This window comes from Eublepharis macularius, chromosome 4, assembly GCF_028583425.1.
Source record: "Eublepharis macularius isolate TG4126 chromosome 4, MPM_Emac_v1.0, whole genome shotgun sequence".
Taxonomy (NCBI): Eukaryota; Metazoa; Chordata; class Lepidosauria; order Squamata; family Eublepharidae; genus Eublepharis; species Eublepharis macularius.
Window position 1 is genome coordinate 153609024 of NC_072793.1, and position 18955 is coordinate 153627978.

Consider the following 18955-nt stretch of genomic DNA (forward strand, 5'->3'; position numbering starts at 1 on the left):
TCTCTCTTCATCCACTGCAAAGGCTCCACTGTGCAGTACTTTACCCTGACACTCATTAGCAGAGAGATGCTGGTCCTTCACAAGCAGAGAGATGCAAGCACTGCGCTCTGCAGCAGAGGAGTGCTTCCACCACAGGAAGGAGTGCAGTACGAGCAAAGCAAGGCTTAGGATCCGAGTAGTAGCCTATACCCCACCTCCCTAGATTGGGGTCCTCTGGCAAACACTTCCCCACTTTCCTGCACCAGCACAGCCAATCCTGTCATGCAAAGTGCACAGCCAGGATCCATGGGCTTGCTCTGGCTCTACTGGGCTGCCAAAGAAATACAGTAAGACCTGACATCATGTGTTCAACTGGGCAGAGCAGATGCTGTGGGATGACAGCATCCAGTGCTGTATAGGAGCATCCTTATAATGGTTTAAGTGCCTGCCCTGAACCTAGTCAGGAACTCCTTGTACACACAGGCTGCTTCCACATGGGGTTTGGGCTCCAGTTTAGTGTCTAAACTAGAGCGGGTTACTTTTAGGGGGCAGCATTGACACCATGTCATCCTCTAATCATCCACTTTCCGTGTTTTCCCCTGCTTTCCTGTGACCTTTCCCAAATCTGATCTTTTGGAAAAGATTGCAGTCAAGCTCCTTTGTGCACTATGTGGATGGGAAGGTGTGCATTTTTGCAGCTCCTGCCCCCATCAATGCCATTTTCAGTCCCCGCCCCCACCCCGGCCACTACTTTGCTCCTCTCCCCAACCACTGGAGGGCTTTCAAGCTTTTTTTTTAAAAAAATTGACATTTCAATACAATGAAAGTATGAGGAAAAACTACCTCTGTACTGGGAGTGGCAACAGGACGAACACTGAAAATCACAGCCCTATGGATGCAGGCATACAGACTGGCCTCTCTGAAAAGGGAAATCCTCAACCTATTCCAGCCCCGCTGCACTTGACCACCAGAGGGCAGTGTAGCCCCTTTAGAGGGCCAGAGGTATCTTACCTTCTACGGGTCATGTTGAGCAGAGCAGCATGGAAAGGAAAGTTAGAAAGGTTTAATTAGTTACTTGGCTGAACTTCTAATGAGACGTTCCCCTGCCCCCATTTCCTCTGTGACTGGTCTCCTCCTTGGCCATAGGTGACCCCATGCCTTGGAGCCAGCTATATTCACAAAAGGGGACGAAGTAGAGCCTTCCCCATGTGGAATGGGTCAGGCACCTGCTTTGCTGGAGAAAGTGACGTTTGGTGCTATTTCCTTTGATAGCACTTCCCTCCCCACAGGCAGAAGCGCCAGACTGAATGATAGAAGAGTAAGTTTGCCAGTCCCAGATCCTCAAAAGGCTCCTATGCTTTGCGCTGAAAGAAAACTGTATTGTGGTTTTCCAGTCAACAGTACCAGTGCAATACTGATTCACATGACAATGCAAACTATATAGGGCATGCAGCCCAGAAATCCCAAGGGGGAGAGGAGTGACATATAGAACTATGGTGAATAATGGCAGCTCTCCATTGAATGTTGGAAGTCTGGGCAGTGTGCTGCTTGTCTTTGTCCTTATTTTGGTGTGGGTTTTGCCTTCTCAGCCTGCAGTGACATAGGAAACTGACCCCGTGCAGTATTTTACATTCTGTGCAGCTCTTAGATACAAGAGTCATCTTGATATCCGGACTTAGGAATTTTTATTGCACCGGAAGGAAGCAGAGCAAGAATTTAGGCAGAGGCCGTACCCAATTGGAGAAAGAACGTGTGTGTGCATGGCATGGGTCTTACGACAGCCCAACTGCTGGAAATGTTCAGTCAGAATGTTCAAGCAATACAAGATGCCCTTTGCAACCACGAGGAATAGATCCCTCCCAAGATAGCTATTAAGAGATATTTTGGTTGTACAAATATTAACAAAAAAATTAATGTCTATTTTGCTTGTCCCGCTAAAAATGCCAGTTGCCCATGGCAAATAACAATTGTATGTCTAAACTGTATGACCCCTTTCTGGAAACCCGGCACCCCCCTTTCAGCAGACTTTCTGGGGCCTGCACTAACTGGATGCACATTTGGTTCCTGCACATCTCTCCTGGGGGAAGAGAGGTCAGCTCCGTACTCACATGCTTGGAGATGTTGCAGGTCTTGGAGTCAACATTGTAACTGGAAAAGAAGAAAGAGGTTAGCATTCCCAACCTTGGCCTAAAGCTTGGTTTGGACAGGGCAGCGTCAGCATCGTAGAGCTCCTGCCAAAGCCCATGTGTCAGTAGGGGGCATATTGTTGACCCACAGAGCCTCTAGGCCCAGCTACACCTAGGGTCACCAACTCTGGGTTGGGAAATACCTAGAGATTTGAGGGTGGACCCTGGGGAGGGAGGGGTTTAGGTCCCTGAGGGGAGGGACCTCAGCAGGGTATAATGCCATAGAGTCCACCCTCCAAAGCAGTCATATTCTTTAGGGAAGCTGATCTTTATGGACTGGACAGTTGCAATTCCAGGAGATCTCCAGGTCGCAGCGGGAGGTTGGCAACCCAAGCTGCACTTTTTGTAGAATATGAATAGGGGCGGGAGGGAGGAGGAGCACCACCCACAACCTGCTCTTTCTATAGGCAGCAATGAAGGTCAGGTCCAGATGAAGAGGTCAGAGGCAAGGGGAGAAGCTCACTGCAGGCATCTTGCCTAAGGATCACCCCCCACTCCAACAGGCAACTGGTACTGAACTGCACAGGGCCCCTGCATTGCTAACTGGAGAGGAGAGGTGCTGAGAAGAGAGGGGGAGGGGGGATGGCAGGGGCAGAGCAGAAGGGCAGGGCAGGGCAAGCTGAAGAGGCTCACACATCAAAACGCAGGTTCTGCTTCTCCTCAAAGTAATAGTCGAGCACAAACTTCCGGACAAAGTCTGGGTTCAGTGTGTTGTCAATCACTTCCGTGCGGCCAAACTGGGTTTGAGGAAAACACAGAAGGTTAAAAGGTGCAGCGACAGCATCCCATCTCCCTCACAGTGCTGGGAGGGGGGCTCTGACTCGGAGGATGCCCTGGTTTCATCCCTCCCCTCCTAATCCCCAATTTGGGATTAAGAGCTTCAGAAAGCAAATAATGAGTTCTTGTGGTGGAGGGGGGAGGGTGTGTATGAGTGTGTGTATGACAGTGGGTGAGTGAATGAGAGAGAGGCCTGCAGAACAGAGCCAAGGATTAGGTAGCCTTTGATAAGGCCTCGAGCCTCACCTTGGCTGTCCCTTAGCAAAAGAGTGGCTGTTGGAACTGGGAAAGAATTTAACTGACAGCCTGCCTCATTTCCCACCACACTGGGGAATTAAAAAGTTACAGCTCCTGTCTCTCAGTTGCTGCCATCAGTGGCACTGCTAATGTGGTGCAGTAGTGAGAGTACTGGACTAAGATCTAGGACACTCGGGTTCAAATCCCCACTTTCCCACAAAGCAAAGAAACTTAAAAGGAAAATAAAGTGAGATTGCTGAAACTGAGTTTATTTTCAAATTCACAACAATGGACCTCATCCCCAGGCTTAAGAGGGACACTGGATTCTTCTCTCTCTATAGATGCTCTATAGATAAACACACAAAGGCATTTAAGTTGGAATACGAGCTCATTTTGGCAGAGGAGCCCATAGGCAAAGAGGGTTTGAACGGCTGAAATGTGCTGGGCAACTGGACCACAACAAGGGTGCTTCCCTGCCTCAGTCTGACACAAGTATTTTTTAAAAATCCTGTCCATCCTACAAGGAGTTCAGGGCAGCATACATGATCACCCTCCATCATATTTCCCCCCTCACAATACCTCTGTGAGGTAAACTAAACTCAGAGCCAAGCTACAAGTAACGCCTTACACAGGTTGGACACTTGTCAGCTTCCCTCAAGTTTTGATGGGAAATGTAGGCATCCTGGTTTTACAGCTTGGCTCTCCATTACAACTGCAAGACCAGGATGCCTACATTTCCCATCAAAACTTGAGGGAAGCTGACAAGTGTCCAGATTTGATCGCCCCAGTCATAGCTGATCCTCTAAGAGGGAGAAGGCAAAGCTACTTACCTCGCGCCATTCCTTGTCCACGTTTCCTTGGACATAGAGAATCACAACTGCAAGGATAAATGGCAACAGAATACATTAAGAGCAGGGTGTGTGTGTGTTCCCTCTCATCTTGTGACATTCAGTTCTTTACAAAATGCTTCCTATTAGCATCTTCCATACCACACTTACAACACAGTCTTAGGCTTAACCACATCTTACAAATAAACTCAAGCAATAAACCCTTAACAGCCTCTGTGTCTAAGGAGAAATAACCAGGAGGAGGAGAGATGGGAGAGAAAAGCAATGGAGGAGAGGGGATGCTTAACCCTTTTAGCACCAGCCACTTTTCCTCTTGTAGGGTTCCAAACATAATGTGGTTCCAGGAGACGTATGTTAGGATCTCCTGGGGTGTGTGTGCGTGTGCTCCTGCACGCTCCAATTTAAAACAGAAAAGTGGATGGCAAAGAAACCCCTTCCCTCTGCTTTTATGCTCCAACAGACCCCCAGTTGCAGCTCTCCCAAGCTATTTTTCCTCAGAAAATGCTACTTTGGGCAGTCTGTTACATGTTGGCCGCCTGTCACTGCTTGCGTGCAGTATTTCTAAGACCCTGCCATGTTTTCCTTCTAAAAGCTACAAAATAGAGTTAACAATGTTTTCTTCTGCATCAGGAGCTCAAATCAGCAGGTTAAACTTTCCTTATCATTTTTACGTCCCTGCCAGGAAAAAGCTTCACCTGCTAGATTTCGGCTTATCATAGCTGTTTGAAGCACAGTAGCTTGCCAAGAAAAAAAAAGTTGGAATGCCTCTGAAAAGTGTTTAGATAAGGGCTGCAGGCTCGAATTGAGTCTACTAAAGCTCAAATTGAAATCTGAACCAGTGGAGTTTAGATTGAAGGGCACATTTATTTATTTTTAAAGCCATTTTCCCTCTGTTGTATTACAGGAAATGAAAAATAAAATATTAAAGACAGTCTTTTCTTCTAACAAGGACTGATGGCTTTGGTTTATTAAATTGTCATGCACAGATAACATTAATAAAACCATGAGGTCATTCTTGAGCCGCCTCACAACCTTCCGTTCAAATGTACTCTTTCCTCTCTGTGATTGAGCTGTCAAGTCTCCCTCGCCTCAGCTCTACAAGTTTGCTGTGGGTTATGTGCAGCTCTGACTGGCCAGCACCTATATTGTCAAGGCCATGCCAGCACCTCCACATTGCCCTCTATTTCCGGAGCAGTTGTACAACTCCATCCTGGACTTTTGTTCAGGGACCCAGAATCTCTAAGACTGGCTGCCCCTGAACAAACACCTGCAAAGGGATTCTGTGGGGTCAAAAAGAAGCTGAGCTTGCACAGCAAGAGCAAAACCCACTGCAATTGCTGTTTAAACGACACCTCTGAATTTACCCGGAACTGCGGCATTCCTCCCTTCAGGATCTTCAAAATGTGGTCATGTGTAAATATATTTCAGTTTAATCCATTAAAATATTTTTCATTGATTAGCAGCCTTAATTTAGATCTTCATCACAGAGGTTTTCTAAATAATGTTATTAACATAGAAATCCTGTGTGTGATCGGTGATGGAAAAAGCCATAGGTTGTAGCCAACTTAGGGTGACCCGCATTTAGTCAGAATGAGTAGATCCTACTTCATTCAACGGGGCTTTCCTCCAGGGTAGCTTGCACAAGATTGCAGTCTAAGGCTGCACACTTACGAGGAAATAAGTCCCATTGACTTCAATGGGATTTACCTCAGACTATCAGTGCTCAGAACTGCAGAGTAAGAAAATTAAAACGAGGCAGACAAGCTCTCCAAGAACAGCTTTTGGGCTCGTGATCCTGTCAGATTCTCTACGTTCTTGCAGAATAATTCAATAACACTTCTCCTTGTATGCCTCATATTCTTGCCTTGCATACTGTGCAATTGCAAGCAGGTTTACTGGAAAAGAAGACCCACTGATTTCAATATGTCCTGCTCCCAAGTAACTGCATATGGTGCAGTCTTATCTGTTTGATGAGGTTCTGGGATAAGTTACACTCAGTTCTCTAGCTCAGCTCACAAGTTCTGAGTGGCTTTCATCTGACTAGATTAAATCAGACAGGCCCCTGAAACCGTTTAAACCACTCTAATATTCAATCAGTATATATAAAAGGTGCCACTAAATTAATTACACCAATTAAATTAATTGTCACTAAATTAATGTATGTGTGTGTGTAAGTGTAATGAAGCCCTTTTATCATCACTCCCTGAACAGCTACTAAAGTTTAGGCTCTAGCAAACCTTAAGGGGTAGCTACTAGGCCTAAATAGCCAGACGGCCAGAGCTGAGCCTCTCTTCCAGCCCTCTGTCAACCATAAACTAGATGTCTCTGGTCAGCCTAGGAGGTATTCTCTGCTGAGGTACGCAGGGCCCTGCCAGTTTTATAGAGAAGCACCATCACCTTGAATACTGTCTAGAAGCCTACAGGTAAGGAGAGAAGGCCAAATGGGAGGACTGAGAATTCTGGGAGAGCAACACAGAATTTGGGGGCTACTTTTTCCATTTTGATTCAAGACAACTAACTACAAACCCCTAACTGGGAGGCATTCATATAATTATTTTTGACCTCGCAACGTTTTATAGTTTAATGACCATTTTGAGAACACATTGTCTGGAAAGGTTACAATCATTTTTTAAAAGTCAGAGTGTCCATTAAATTGCACCTGCCTCTTCATAGAGTTAACCAGAAGCCATTTTTTCCCAGTGGTTTCTACAGTCTCCTTCTTGGACGTTCTTGGATGCTGTCAACTTTGCCGTGATCTCAGTGTCCCTTTCATTCCAGTAGCAATACCTCTTTGGGGCTTTTATAATGTTGTTGGACGGCTTTGTTTTTTTAAAAAAAGCCTCCATCACCCAGACTGGTTGTTTGCAGCCATTGTGAGCCCAGTAAGAGTGACAGAAAGCACTGAAAAGGGGCGTTCAAGCTCTCTGTGGCTCAGCCATGAACACAAAGGCAGAGATTCCCTATAATTGCATACACTTCTTGATAGTTCACCAGAGGGGCCCTGTAAGAAGCCACTATTATGTTTGTATCTGAACTCGGTCTCGGAGGGCTGAAATCTGTTCAAGGCAGAAGGAGATTGTTCCACAGGCAGGCATATGTCATGCTATCCTGCTAATTCTGCAGAGTACTTAGAAAAAAAACTTTCACTACCGATATTTGCTTTTTGATATCTCATTATTGAGATCCCCCCAGCTATGCCTGTTTGCCCAAGAGTATGTCTCGCTGAACTGAATGGGGCTCATTCCCGAAGAAAGCATGCAAACAGTCGTGCCAGTACAAGTGTGCCAGTCCCAAGCCACATGTGCTCGCTTCAGGGGGAAATAATTCTTGAGTTGCCACCTGAAATCTACACAATGTATCCCAGAATATTTTGGTTATTTATACCTGTTTTGAAGATTTCTGGCCGTCTGCTATCTCTGCTCTCAAAAAAAGGTGCAGAGAGCAGAGCATAAAGATGGCCAGTCTTTAAGCAATGTTCCATTATTGGAACTCCAGATGTGTAATCTGGCCCTAAAAGCAGCTGTGGTGGAACCAGGAGGAATCATGGCTGCAGTTCTGGGGAATGGGGGGAGGCAGCGTATATCAGCTCTTCTCTCCCCATAGGTATCCTTCTGCTGATTTAAAATGCTCCTCTGGGCGGCATTAAACCCCAATAGAGAAAAATACAGGCACTCAAATTGTGCCTGTCTTTCCCCCCTCTATTTAACTTTAAGGCACCCTAAGGGGCTATTTCTGATCAGGAAACCAGCACAGGAAGAAGAACTAACTTCCCTTCATGCAGCCAAATGACACGTCTGGGATCACAGAACTCTGTGCCTAAAACAATCACATAATTAAAAACCAATGTACATAACAGTAAGCAAGGGAAGGGGGGGACGGGGATAAAAAAACCAGAGTGAAAATGTCAGGCCACCTGAAGCCTGAATTAATCAATGAATCTTTAAGGCTCCCTTCAAAGCATCAGTAGCAACAAGGAATTCCTGCTGGAAGTTGGTTGCATGGGTTGCCAACTGGCCAGAAGAAAAATGTACTGCCGCTATAACAGTAAATGTGTAGAGATGGGCAGCTGAAGTTTTGTGCGGCATGGAGGTAAATAACACCAGGGAAGCAGCATCCCATTAAGCTTCTATGAAAGGGACATGATGTTTTTCTCTAGGCCAGCTAGCATTCCTGCCTACTGTGTCAGCTGAGACCTTTGTCAGAAAAATCCCTTCTGTGGCCGAGTTTTCAAGCCTAAAATGTGGTGGGACCATATGAAGCTTGTCAAGGTTAGATCCCAGTGAACAGGAAGTTATTGAAGGTTGTTGGGGGTTTTCCGGGCTGTATTGCCGTGGTCTTGGCATTGTAGTTCCTGACGTTTCGCCAGCAGCTGTGGCTGGCATCTTCAGAGGTGTAGCACCAAAAGACAGAGATCTCTCAGTGTCACAGTGTGGAAAAGATGTAGGTCATTTGTATCTACTCAGGAGGGGTGGGGTTGAGCTGAGTCATCCTGTAAGAGTTTCCCAGGGTGTGGAATGCTAATGGCGGGAGGCTTCACTGAATCCTGAGGAGGTTCTTTTGCATATGGATTGGTGCTTGATGTGCTAATCTTCTCTGCAGGGCTATTTTCGGGTGTGGAGTGTTTTGTTGGCCTGGTGTTTTTCAGAACTGGAGCCCATGCTCTGTTCATTCTTAAGGTTTCTTCTTTCCTGTTGAAGTTTTGCTTATGCTTGTGAATTTCAATGGCTTCCCTGTGCAGTCTGACAAAGTAGTTGGAAGTGTTGTCCAGTATTTTGGTGTCCTGGAATAAGATACTGTGCCCTGTTTGAGTTAGGCTATGTTCAGCCACTGCTGATTTTTCAGGCTGTCCAAGTCTGCAGTGTCTTTCATGTTCTTTTATTCTTGTCTGGATGCTACGCTTTGTGGTCCCGATGTAAACTTGTCCACAGCTGCAGGGTATACGGTATACTCCTGCAGAGGTGAGGGGGTCTCTGCTGTCTTTTGCTGATCGTAGCATCTGTTGTATTTTTCGGGTGGGTCTGAATACTGCTTGAAGGTTATGCTTTTCCATAAGCTTTCCCATCTGATCAGTAATTCCTTTGATATATGGCAAAAACACTTTTCCTGTAGGTGACTGTTTTTCCTTGGTTGTTTGATTCATCCTGGGTTTGATTGCTCTTCGGATTTCATTTCTGGAGTAGCCATTTGCCTGAAGCGCGTGGTTTAGATGATTAATTTCCTCATTGAGAAAGCGCGGCTCACATATCCGTCTTGCACGATCCACTAATGTTTTCATTATGCCTCTTTTCTGTCGGGGGTGGTGATTGGAGTTTTTGTGTAAGTACCGATCAGTGTGAGTTGGTTTCCTGTAGACCTTGTGACCTAACTGAAAGTTTGCTTTGCGGATGACCAAGGTATCCAGGAATGAGAGTTTTTGTTGATCCAGTACTACAGGAGAAACAAGCAGCCACGGCTCCTCCCATCCCTCCCCCCCACCTGGAACTCCGTGGACCTCAAAAAGTGAAGGAGAGGGTGGGCAGAAGATAACACCTGGTAGGGAAACTGGCAGGAGAAGCTGCCTTTCTCCCCCTGCATGTCCGAAGGAAGAGGTAGCTACTCAGCTTACTCCCAAGTAATTGTGCATGTGACTGCAGCCTTACTCAGAAGCAAGTTCCATTATGTTTGGGTTATCAGTCCCAAGTAAGTAGACGTAAGAATGCAGCTCCCGGGGCTGAATTCTCAGCACTCATCTCCAACCACAATTCCCAGGATTCCTTGAGAGAAGTCACGACCATTCAACTGATACAAAACAAATACGTCTGTGGCGTCTTTTATCACTCACAGTTTCCATCTGTTTGCTGCTTTTTTCGCCTCGTATGAATGACTTCTCATTTTCTAAACAGTCACTTTTTGTAAAGTAACAGTGCTGTGGTTTTCAAATGTTCTGCTTTGAGTGACTCCTTTTCACCTCAGTTTGTTCACTGAAGAGTATGTGGGTAGTGCTTTGGAGATCAGTGAGGCACTGGGGAGGGGCTGTAGCATGGCTTTTTTCTGGGAAAAGAGGTGGTGGAACTCAGTGGGTTGCCCTTGGAGAAAATGGTCACATGGCTGGTGGCCCCGCCCCCTGATCTCCAGACAGAAGGGAGTTTAGACTGCCCTCCGAGCCGTGGTGCAGAAGGCAAGCTAAACTCCCCTCTGTCTGGAGATCAGGGGGCGGGGCCACCAGCCATGTGACCATTTTCAAGAGGTTCCGGAACTCCGTTCCAGTGCGTTCCAGCTGAAAAAAAAGCCCTGGGCTGTAGCTCCTATGATAGAGCATTGGCTTTTACAGACCCAGCCTCTGTCCCAGGTATTTCTGGTTAAGGCCGGAGAACAAGCAGACTCTTGGTCTACAAGGTCAGTATTGCCTACTCTGACTGACAGCAGCTCTGGAGGGTCTAAGGCAGCACAGGCCTTTCACACGATTTACTATCGGATCTTTTTTAAACTGGAGATGCTGGGGACTGAACCGGTAGATTTCTGTACGCCAAGCAGATCTTCTACCACTGAGCCCAAGCCCCCAACCCAAATGAATGCCTCATGGATGGAGCTGGAATAGAAGACCTTCACGTTCTTTGTTACCAGCTGCCCAAACAGCGGCAGCTTTAAAAAGTCGCACGGCTTCCCCTCCCTCTTCTCGTCCCTGCAGCCATTTCCCTCTGCTTAAGAGAATGCCCCCCCCCTCCATGTTTGTCACTTTGACACACTTACCAGGGTCAGACTTGGAGAATGTGTCCATATCCAGCAGGTTCCTAAGGAGATCCATCAGCAAAGAGGCAGAGAAAGAGAGAGAGAGTGTGTCAGTTTGAAAGCAAAGGATGGGGGGGGGGCAGAAACGGGTGTCTTGAGGAATGGCCCCAATCAAGCCTAGATTCTGTTTGTCTTCATTCCACTTCCCTACAGCAAAGTCACCCTTTAAAGATGCTTCTGTTCTCTAATCCAGAGTGTCTTGTGCTGTTGGGTTTATTAATACATCCAAATTAAGATAATTAAAGAAGGCAATCAAATCCACAGCCAGTGACAGCTTCACGCTGGAGATAAGGGAACAGAACCAATCCGTCAGCTCTCCGTCCCAAATAAAGTCCTTGAGAAAGAACTTCTGGATAGAACAGAGACAGCCCAGACAAGAAAGAGACCAGGAGGGGGGTGCACAATGTATAATTCTGTGTAAGACCTTCCCCTATAAATGACACATAAATACATCCTTTGGTGCTATGGCAGTTCTATACAGGCATAAGCTTTAGGTACGCTCCATATCTGTATTTGCTTAGGTAAATTGCTACAGTTCTCTCTCCAAAGGGAGGTGGGATGAGACCCCACGTTTTGAAGAATTGTGTGTAGAATCTGAAATATACCGCTGCCACATGGGTTTGGCAACTTTTTACACCAGAGATTCATTCACTTTTAACAGCGGCCTAATAACCAGAGGTTTAGTCAGTGTAGCAAAGATTCAGCCAGTGTGCCCCATCTCCACGTCAGTAGAAGTCTCCCATGCTTAATTTCAACATGTCCAGTTGTTCTTAATGGGAACCCATGAAGCTGCCTGGTACCCAGTCAGACCATTGGTCCATCAGTTCTAGATCACTGTTACCTGTTTGGAGTAGCAGCAACTCCGCAAGGTCTCAGGTAAGGGTCCTGAGTTTATGTTCCTTTCATGGATAGAAGCCAGTTTGGTGTGGTGGTCAGAGTGCCAAACGAGGCTCCGAGAGACCCCGGCTCAAATTCCCACTCTGCCATGGAATCATGGCCCAGCCTAACCTACCTCACAGGATAAAATGAATGAAAGGAGATGATAAAATGAATGGGAGAACAAAATGAAGGAAAGAACAATCTACGCTTCTTTGGGTTCCCACTGAAGAGAAAGGCAGGGTATATATGAGGTAAATAACTAATCAATAAACAAACCAGGGGCACCAACCCATGGCAAATCTTTCTAGGGAAGGTACCATCCTTCCCTCTAATTTAGAAAGGGTCATTCCTCTTGTGTGTGCCTGGCTGCCCCCACTCTTTTCATCATAGTCCAGCTTCCCTAATGATAACGGGTGCCGGGGCAAAGATTTAACAGCAGCCCTCAGCCCTTTTCATCTCCCAAGGCTCTGCCCATGTTCACTATTTCAGAGCTGTGCAGTTGTTCAGAAAGAAAAGGAAACAGAGAGGTCCCCCCCCCAAGTAGAGTGAATGCATAAAGGGGAAATTTATTTATTTATGCAGAAAATGTATATACCACCCCTCCAGAGACCTGTTCGAGGCGGCTTATAATGGAAACAATAACATAGACAGCAGAGCTTGCTAGGAGGATCTTAACTGGTGGGCTGGACATACATGATGGAGGCAATCCTTTAAGTATCTTAGCCTTATTGTTGAAGGCTTTCACGGCCGGAGAACGATGGTTGTTGTGGGTTTTCTGGGCTGTATTGCCGTGGTCTTGGCATTGTAGTTCCTGACGTTTCACCAGCAGCTGTGGCTGGCATCTTCAGAGGTGTAGCACCAAAAGACACCGAGAGATCTCCGGGCATGTCCTTCTTCCTACAACCAGGCATCAGTTGCCAGATTTTTACTTACAGTGCAATCCTAAACAGTTATTCCAGTCTAAGCCTATTGATTTCAATGGGATTAGACTGGAGTAACTCTTCACTGTTAAGTTTCTGCCATCTTTCAGCCTGGCTATTCCTGCCACGTCTGGGGATGTTACAGATTTGATATCACTCAGGATCTATGACCATGAAACCAAGTACTCTAGTAATCGAGGCAAGTTTCCAGCCCTCAAACAATCAGCATTTTGAGTATGTCTGGACTGACAAAATGTTAGAGAAGGGTGCTGAACGTGATTGGTGGTGGTCAGATGGCTTAGTTCCAGGGCCGTGCTTTATTTTTTGTCTTGGGCTCGACTAACAGAAACAGAGTAAATTGTGCCAAACATGTAAATATAGAGAGATGTGTATCAGCGATGCAAGCTGCAGAAATGGTTCCTTCCTGTGACAGAATTTGGATGACTTTGACATAGGCCTGGATTCCAATGACGATTCCTGCGAATGGCAGAGGTGGTGGTGGAAAGTGCCGTCAAGTTATGGCTGGCTTATGGCGACCCCTGCTGGGCTTTCAAGGCAAGAGACTAACAAAGGTGGTTTGCCACTGCCTGCCTCCGCAACTGCCATCTTCTTTGGAGGTCTCCCATCCAATTACTAATAAAGGCCCTCAGGGGTGGTTTTTGCTGAGCCCCTGCTTCTGTTACAGACCTCTGATTCACTCTCTCCCAGAAGCAGCATTTTGGGGAGGGGGCTGCAGCAGGAGGGAGAAGCAGGTTCTGTCCCACCTGCAGAAACGCTTTCCATTTTTGGATATTATTACTGGAATCCAACTCAAAGTAATCTGATCTGGATTTTTTGCAGCTCACATAGATAAAAGGCCATTGCAATCTATCTTTTTTTCTCGGAGAGTTCAGCTGCTGTGGGAAAGCTTTGGAGATGATTATACTTTCAGGTCAGTTGCATTTCATCGTTCTAAATCTAGCGATCCATTATTTGTTTTGGGAGACCTTCTTTATTTCATGTATGGGATTTGTGGCTCTAACTATGTTTGTATCCAGGAATATCTTCCAACAGACCTGCGAGGGAACAGGTATTAATCTTTTGCAACACAGTCCAGATTATGGCTACTGGGGTTTCAATGTCTTGCTCATGCTCAGTTGGTAATGTTCTTTTTAAATTTGTTTTTAATATTGTGAGTATAGATTGTTAATACAAGTATAATTTAAAGGTAAGAGACTTGCAAGGATATGTGGATGGCATCTCATGTCATCTTCCTCCATTATTTCCTCTTTTCCTCCCCTGAAATCCCCCACAGCTTCTCCCCTTTTTCTCTTTCCTTTTTTTCTTCCCACTCACCTGCCAACATACCTTTATCTGCCCTCCTCTCTGTCTTCAGCTTTCCCTCCTCCTGGTAGCCTCAGACCAGGAAAAATCTGTCCCAGCTGTGCATTGTCAGCCAAAATGCTGGGCCTAAATGCATGGTGAAGAACCTGTAAGGACTTGTGGAGGGCACTTCAGTTCCTCCTGTATCCCTCTTCCCACACTATTTCCTCTTTCCCTCTTCCTGGTAGCTACCATATTCTCATTTTTCACTGCTTCCTTCTCTCCTTCCCATCCACAAATTCATCTTTTATCTTCCACCCATCCTCAGCTACATTTAGGGTGCCAACCTTCAGGTGATGTCTGGAGATCTCCTAGAATTACAACTGATCTCCAGACAACAGAGGTCATTCCCTCTGGACTCAAGAAAATGGCTGGTTTAGAGGATGGACTCTATAGCATGATACCCTGCTAAGGGTCCTTCCCTTCCCCAACCCCACCCTCACCAGGCTCCACCCCAAAATCTCTAGGAATTTCCCTAGCCAGTGCTAGCAACCCTATGTGTATCATGTATTTCATTTATACCCTGCCTGTCTCCTCTTCTCCATTTTATCCTCCCAGAACCCTGTGAGATAAGTTAGGCTGAGACTGTGTAATTGGTCCAAGGTCACCCAGTGAAACTTCCATGACAGTGTGGTAATTCAAACCTGGGTTTCCCAGATCCTACTGTGAAGCTCTAACCACTACACAACACTGACATTCATGGAGTGGTTGCTGCTGAACAGCAGCAAGAAGCCAGTCCTGGATGAATCTTGCAAGCTGCACGATATCAAATTGCCCAGTGGTTGCTGCTAGGCCGGGCCCTGAGGAGGCCTCCCTCAAAGGCCAAAACAGGCCTGGAAAGGGCACTGCTCCCTCTTCCCGCATTTTACTAGTGATACTGTTGTGGCTGTTTAGCAACAGCCACTGAAGGCTACAAGCATTGTTTCTATTTTTTTTAGGGGGGGGGGGTTAACCTTCCCCAAAGTATTTTTATTTAGATTTCAGGTTTTTTTCTTGCAACCTGAAGTTTTTCTCAAGTTTGTAAAAAGATTTGTCTTGTCTGCTTATGGATTCAATCTCCAGATTTAAGATGGGACCATGTTGAGAATTAGATATGTTGATGATGATTAATGGTTTTTCTTTATACAATATTACAGATCCCCTGACAAAGCAACATGAGAAATGGATGGGAGGGTCATAATATTAACAAACTACTTCCCCACCATACCATCTGCTTTTTTTTTTGGTGTGGCCTTCTTTTTCAGACTATTCTACGCTTCATCCACCTTCTCTTAGTAGCTCTTCATTCCTGGGGAGGGGTGGGGTTATTTTCTCCCCCAGAAGGAGGGTTAATCTTGGCTTTTCATTGCACAAGGTCTAATACACGGCTTGAGATCTTAAGGAAGCAAGCTCACATTATGCTTTTAAAAAGGCAAGTTGCTAGCCCTCATGCTTATCAAGAAAAATCTGAGACCTCCCAGCTATATGCACCACAGTTTCAAAAATTAGAAGGGGGCTCAACAAAGTTAACAGTGGCTGCAAGACAGGGAAGGGCCTCATGCTTTTCACAGATTCTGACTTTCCCCCCTTGTTATTGATAATCTGCTCTTAATATTCATGCTTTTCTGCTTCTGCTCTTTCCTCACCAAACACTTCTAATTCTTTGAAAAACTGACTCTTTCAAGCTGAATAAATTATGTATACAAAGTGGCTGTATGTAAATAGACGGTATTTGCATAATTCATTCTAGGCACAGATCTGGGGTTTCCTTGAGATAGAACAGGAACAGTTTTTGATCGAGCTTTGCCTGCAATTATGTGCATTTGATTCTCTCTCTCGCCATACGTACTAAATGGCTCTTTAGGGCAGAGGCTTTGGCTTTGGTCCAGAAGCACCCTCCAGCACTACGGAGTGTGTGCGCGCTGGCTCCCATGCGCTCTGCCCTCTCCCCTCCTGGGAATGGGCCCATGAACTCTGCTGCTGCTCTGCTTCTGTGGCTCCAGTCATCTATTCCTACTCCCCCCTCCATACACACACACACCCCATCATCCCTTTCTGGAGTTTTGCCTCTTTACCACATTGCCCATCTTGGGGGCCCAAGGGGAATGTATGATAATGGACTGGTCAGGAAAAGAACCCTCCCCTGTGATTGGCCACAAGGGTCTGCACTCTATTCCCCCACAGAGCAGCACAGCCTTGCCAGTCCTCCCCTGGTCCCCCCTTCCCGGCCTTGGTGTGCTCCTTAACAGCCGCTCAGATCAAATTAATCTGCAGGCACTTCTGCTAAATAGCTTCTGTCTGCAGAGCCGTGGCTGTCGGAGTTTTCTCTACAGCTAAATGGAGCTGAAACCCCAAGTTCCCCCCCAGGCCTCATATTCTGGGCTGCATATGGCAAGAAGACATTTACCGGGACTTTCCTGGGACTGGGCAAAAGCAATTGATGGGGGTGGGATGGGGAGGAAAGAGTCCTTTTTAATTCCCCTATACATCACAGAAGGAAATAAGGAGGACACTGCTGCTTGTTTTTGATGGAACCCCCCTATTTTTCTCTGGTCCTCCCCCCCCCCCAAAGAATTCCTGCTCTTGCTTTGCTGGTGGAAAGAAACACTCCCTTCCCATTCTTCCTGCATTCTTTACAGCAGGGAGGGCCAACTTCAGTTTTGCACGGTCTCTTCTTTGTTTTTAGTAGCATCCCTGTGGTCCACTGCTGTGCTTTCAATTTGCAAATCAAGAGCTCCTACCCAGGAGCTCTTCACAGTTAAACTGTGTTCAGTGATCCTGAGTACGCAGCCTTGATTAAGAACACCAGCAACCAGCGAGTGCCTCGCAATTGGCCAGTGGTCCAGCGAGGAGGACTGCAGTCTACCTTCTCCTACCCCTCCTCCTTAGACCATCTGGAGACTCAGGGCAGGCCTACATGTTCTATGCATGATATTTTATCTGAAATCATTTTGATAGCGCTTATAATATGCCTTACAGTTTTTCTATCTCGTTTGTCTTCACATCAGCGGTAGGTCTGAATATTTTAAAGATCAGGAACTGAGTTTTAGGGTCTGTTCCTTCAGTATGTCAAAAAGGCATCTTGATTGAGGCTTGAATGTGTTTTATGTGCCGTCAAGTCACCTCCAATCTATGGCGACCCTATGAATGAAAGACCTTCAAAACATCCTATCATTAACTGACTTGCTCAGATCTTGCAAACTGGAGGACGCGGCTTCTTTACCTGAGTCAAGCCATCGGGTTTTCCTCTTTTCCTACTGCCTTCCACTTTTGTGCCTATTTGTTTAGATGTAACTGATTTCTCATTTGTCTTTTAACCAGTTTCTTCAAAAATTAAAAATTCTTTTAGCAGTTGGCCGCCCAACGAGCCTCTCCAATGAGGCAGTCTCAGACAACTTCCTATTATCTTTAAAACACCGCCAGCATGCCCCTGCGAAGCGATTTTTGTTCTGCATCACTTCCGTAGGGGCTTTTACTCAAGGCTCTCAATCTTCATTAGGGGAAGCCTTCCTGAATCAAGTGGTAACTTGTTTATAGTTCAGCTAGTGTAATTACAGAGTCAGTCCGTGCTGCCTTTTGCAGGGGGAGTCACTGAGGCCGAGAGCACCTTTTTGGCCATAGACGAGCAATGAGAAGGCCAGGATCCAAATCCAGGCCTTCCATTTATCTTCCAGATCAAGATCTAGATCTATTCCAGAAGCAGGAGCTCTGGACCCTACGTGGCACTCCCCTGCCCATATCAATAGGAGAAGCTGTTCCCACACAAGCATTGCTGTAAATTAACTGATGCATTCCCTCCATCGGAATGAGTGGGCCAGCCTCTGTCTGATGCATACACGAGGTTACCAGTTTTTAGACTGGCTTCTGTCCTTCTGCAGTTAGCAACTGGTTGATCTTTGGATATTAGCATTTGATGATGCTGATCTCCACGCTACGAAATCTGCACCAGTGGAGTGCTGCAGATCAAGCCCTAGAACAGGTCAGGCTAGTTATTTTCCTAGTCAAGAAGCAATGCTAGATGTGTATAATGCTACGAAGGCACAACATATGCAAACCTTGAAGGAAAATCATGTCTTCTAGAGTAACCTAAGAGAAAAGGAAGGCTGCTACGTCAAGGAGTCTGCAATCTATATTATAACAGAGACGGAGATTAAAATAGAGCTGCCAACCTCCAAGTGCTTCACAACACAACGAACCATGGTGTAAGTGGAAACATATACAAAAGATCATCATGTAGAACATTTTAAGGGCTAATAAATCTATTGTAGATTTTTATGATCAGCCTTAAATAAACGTTATTTAGAACGTCTGCTAAGATATGGAGAATGAAATCCTTAGTGTTCATGTGCAGTTATATTTAATTTGAAGATAAACTACATCTCAGAAGATCTCCTAAAGTCAAGAACAAATACATTCAACGGTAAAACATATATATGGAAGAACAACAACATGTCTCCATACTCTATACTTGAGTGTTATGGAGACAAGTTCTTGTCCTTTTATGTTCTTTCCAAATCTCCAGAAGTTTCCCAACTTGAAGTTGGCAACTTTAGGGCAGACATGTAGCAGGGAGATCCAAAGCAGGGAGAGCAAAACACGGGATGAATGTGGGAAAGTTAAGTTACATTCTTTGGTTGGGGTTGCAGGGAAGCAAGAGACTCCTTGCATGCATTGAGTCCAGGATGTATTGGTAGAACTTCCTAACCAAAAAATGCCCGCCCACCCCTAAATTAGGCTACATTTAGCCCATTGCTGAAAGTTCTATGGTTAGATGAGGATAGTGTTCAGGGTTTGAGGGAGGCTTCTTAAATCAGTATGAAACAGCAAAATTTGTCTTATATCCCACCTTTCTTCCAAGGAGTTCATCCAAAATACAAAGCCAATCCACAAGTCATTTAATATGTTTGGAGGTTTTATTAAAACTATTTTACTTACTGATTTTGTCTTTGTTTTACACAAAATAAAGTCTGAAATTGTTAAAAAAATAACCACAGAGACAGAGAAAGAGAATGTGGCTTAG

At 45.7% G+C, this 18955-nt stretch overlaps 1 protein-coding gene across 1 annotated transcript in view; it reads right to left on the reverse strand.

Moving 5' to 3' along the window:
• The window catches only part of CPNE9 (copine family member 9), a 54488-nt gene that overhangs the window by 26153 nt on the left and 9380 nt on the right, over positions 1 to 18955 (reverse strand). The window contains exons 3-7 of the mRNA XM_054976419.1: positions 10757 to 10797; positions 4010 to 4056; positions 2799 to 2902; positions 2088 to 2127; positions 2006 to 2008 (exon numbers count right to left, since the gene is read on the reverse strand). Of these exons, the coding sequence (XP_054832394.1) occupies positions 2006 to 2008; positions 2088 to 2127; positions 2799 to 2902; positions 4010 to 4056; positions 10757 to 10797 (235 nt within the window). The remainder of the gene's footprint in view (positions 1 to 2005; positions 2009 to 2087; positions 2128 to 2798; positions 2903 to 4009; positions 4057 to 10756; positions 10798 to 18955) is intronic.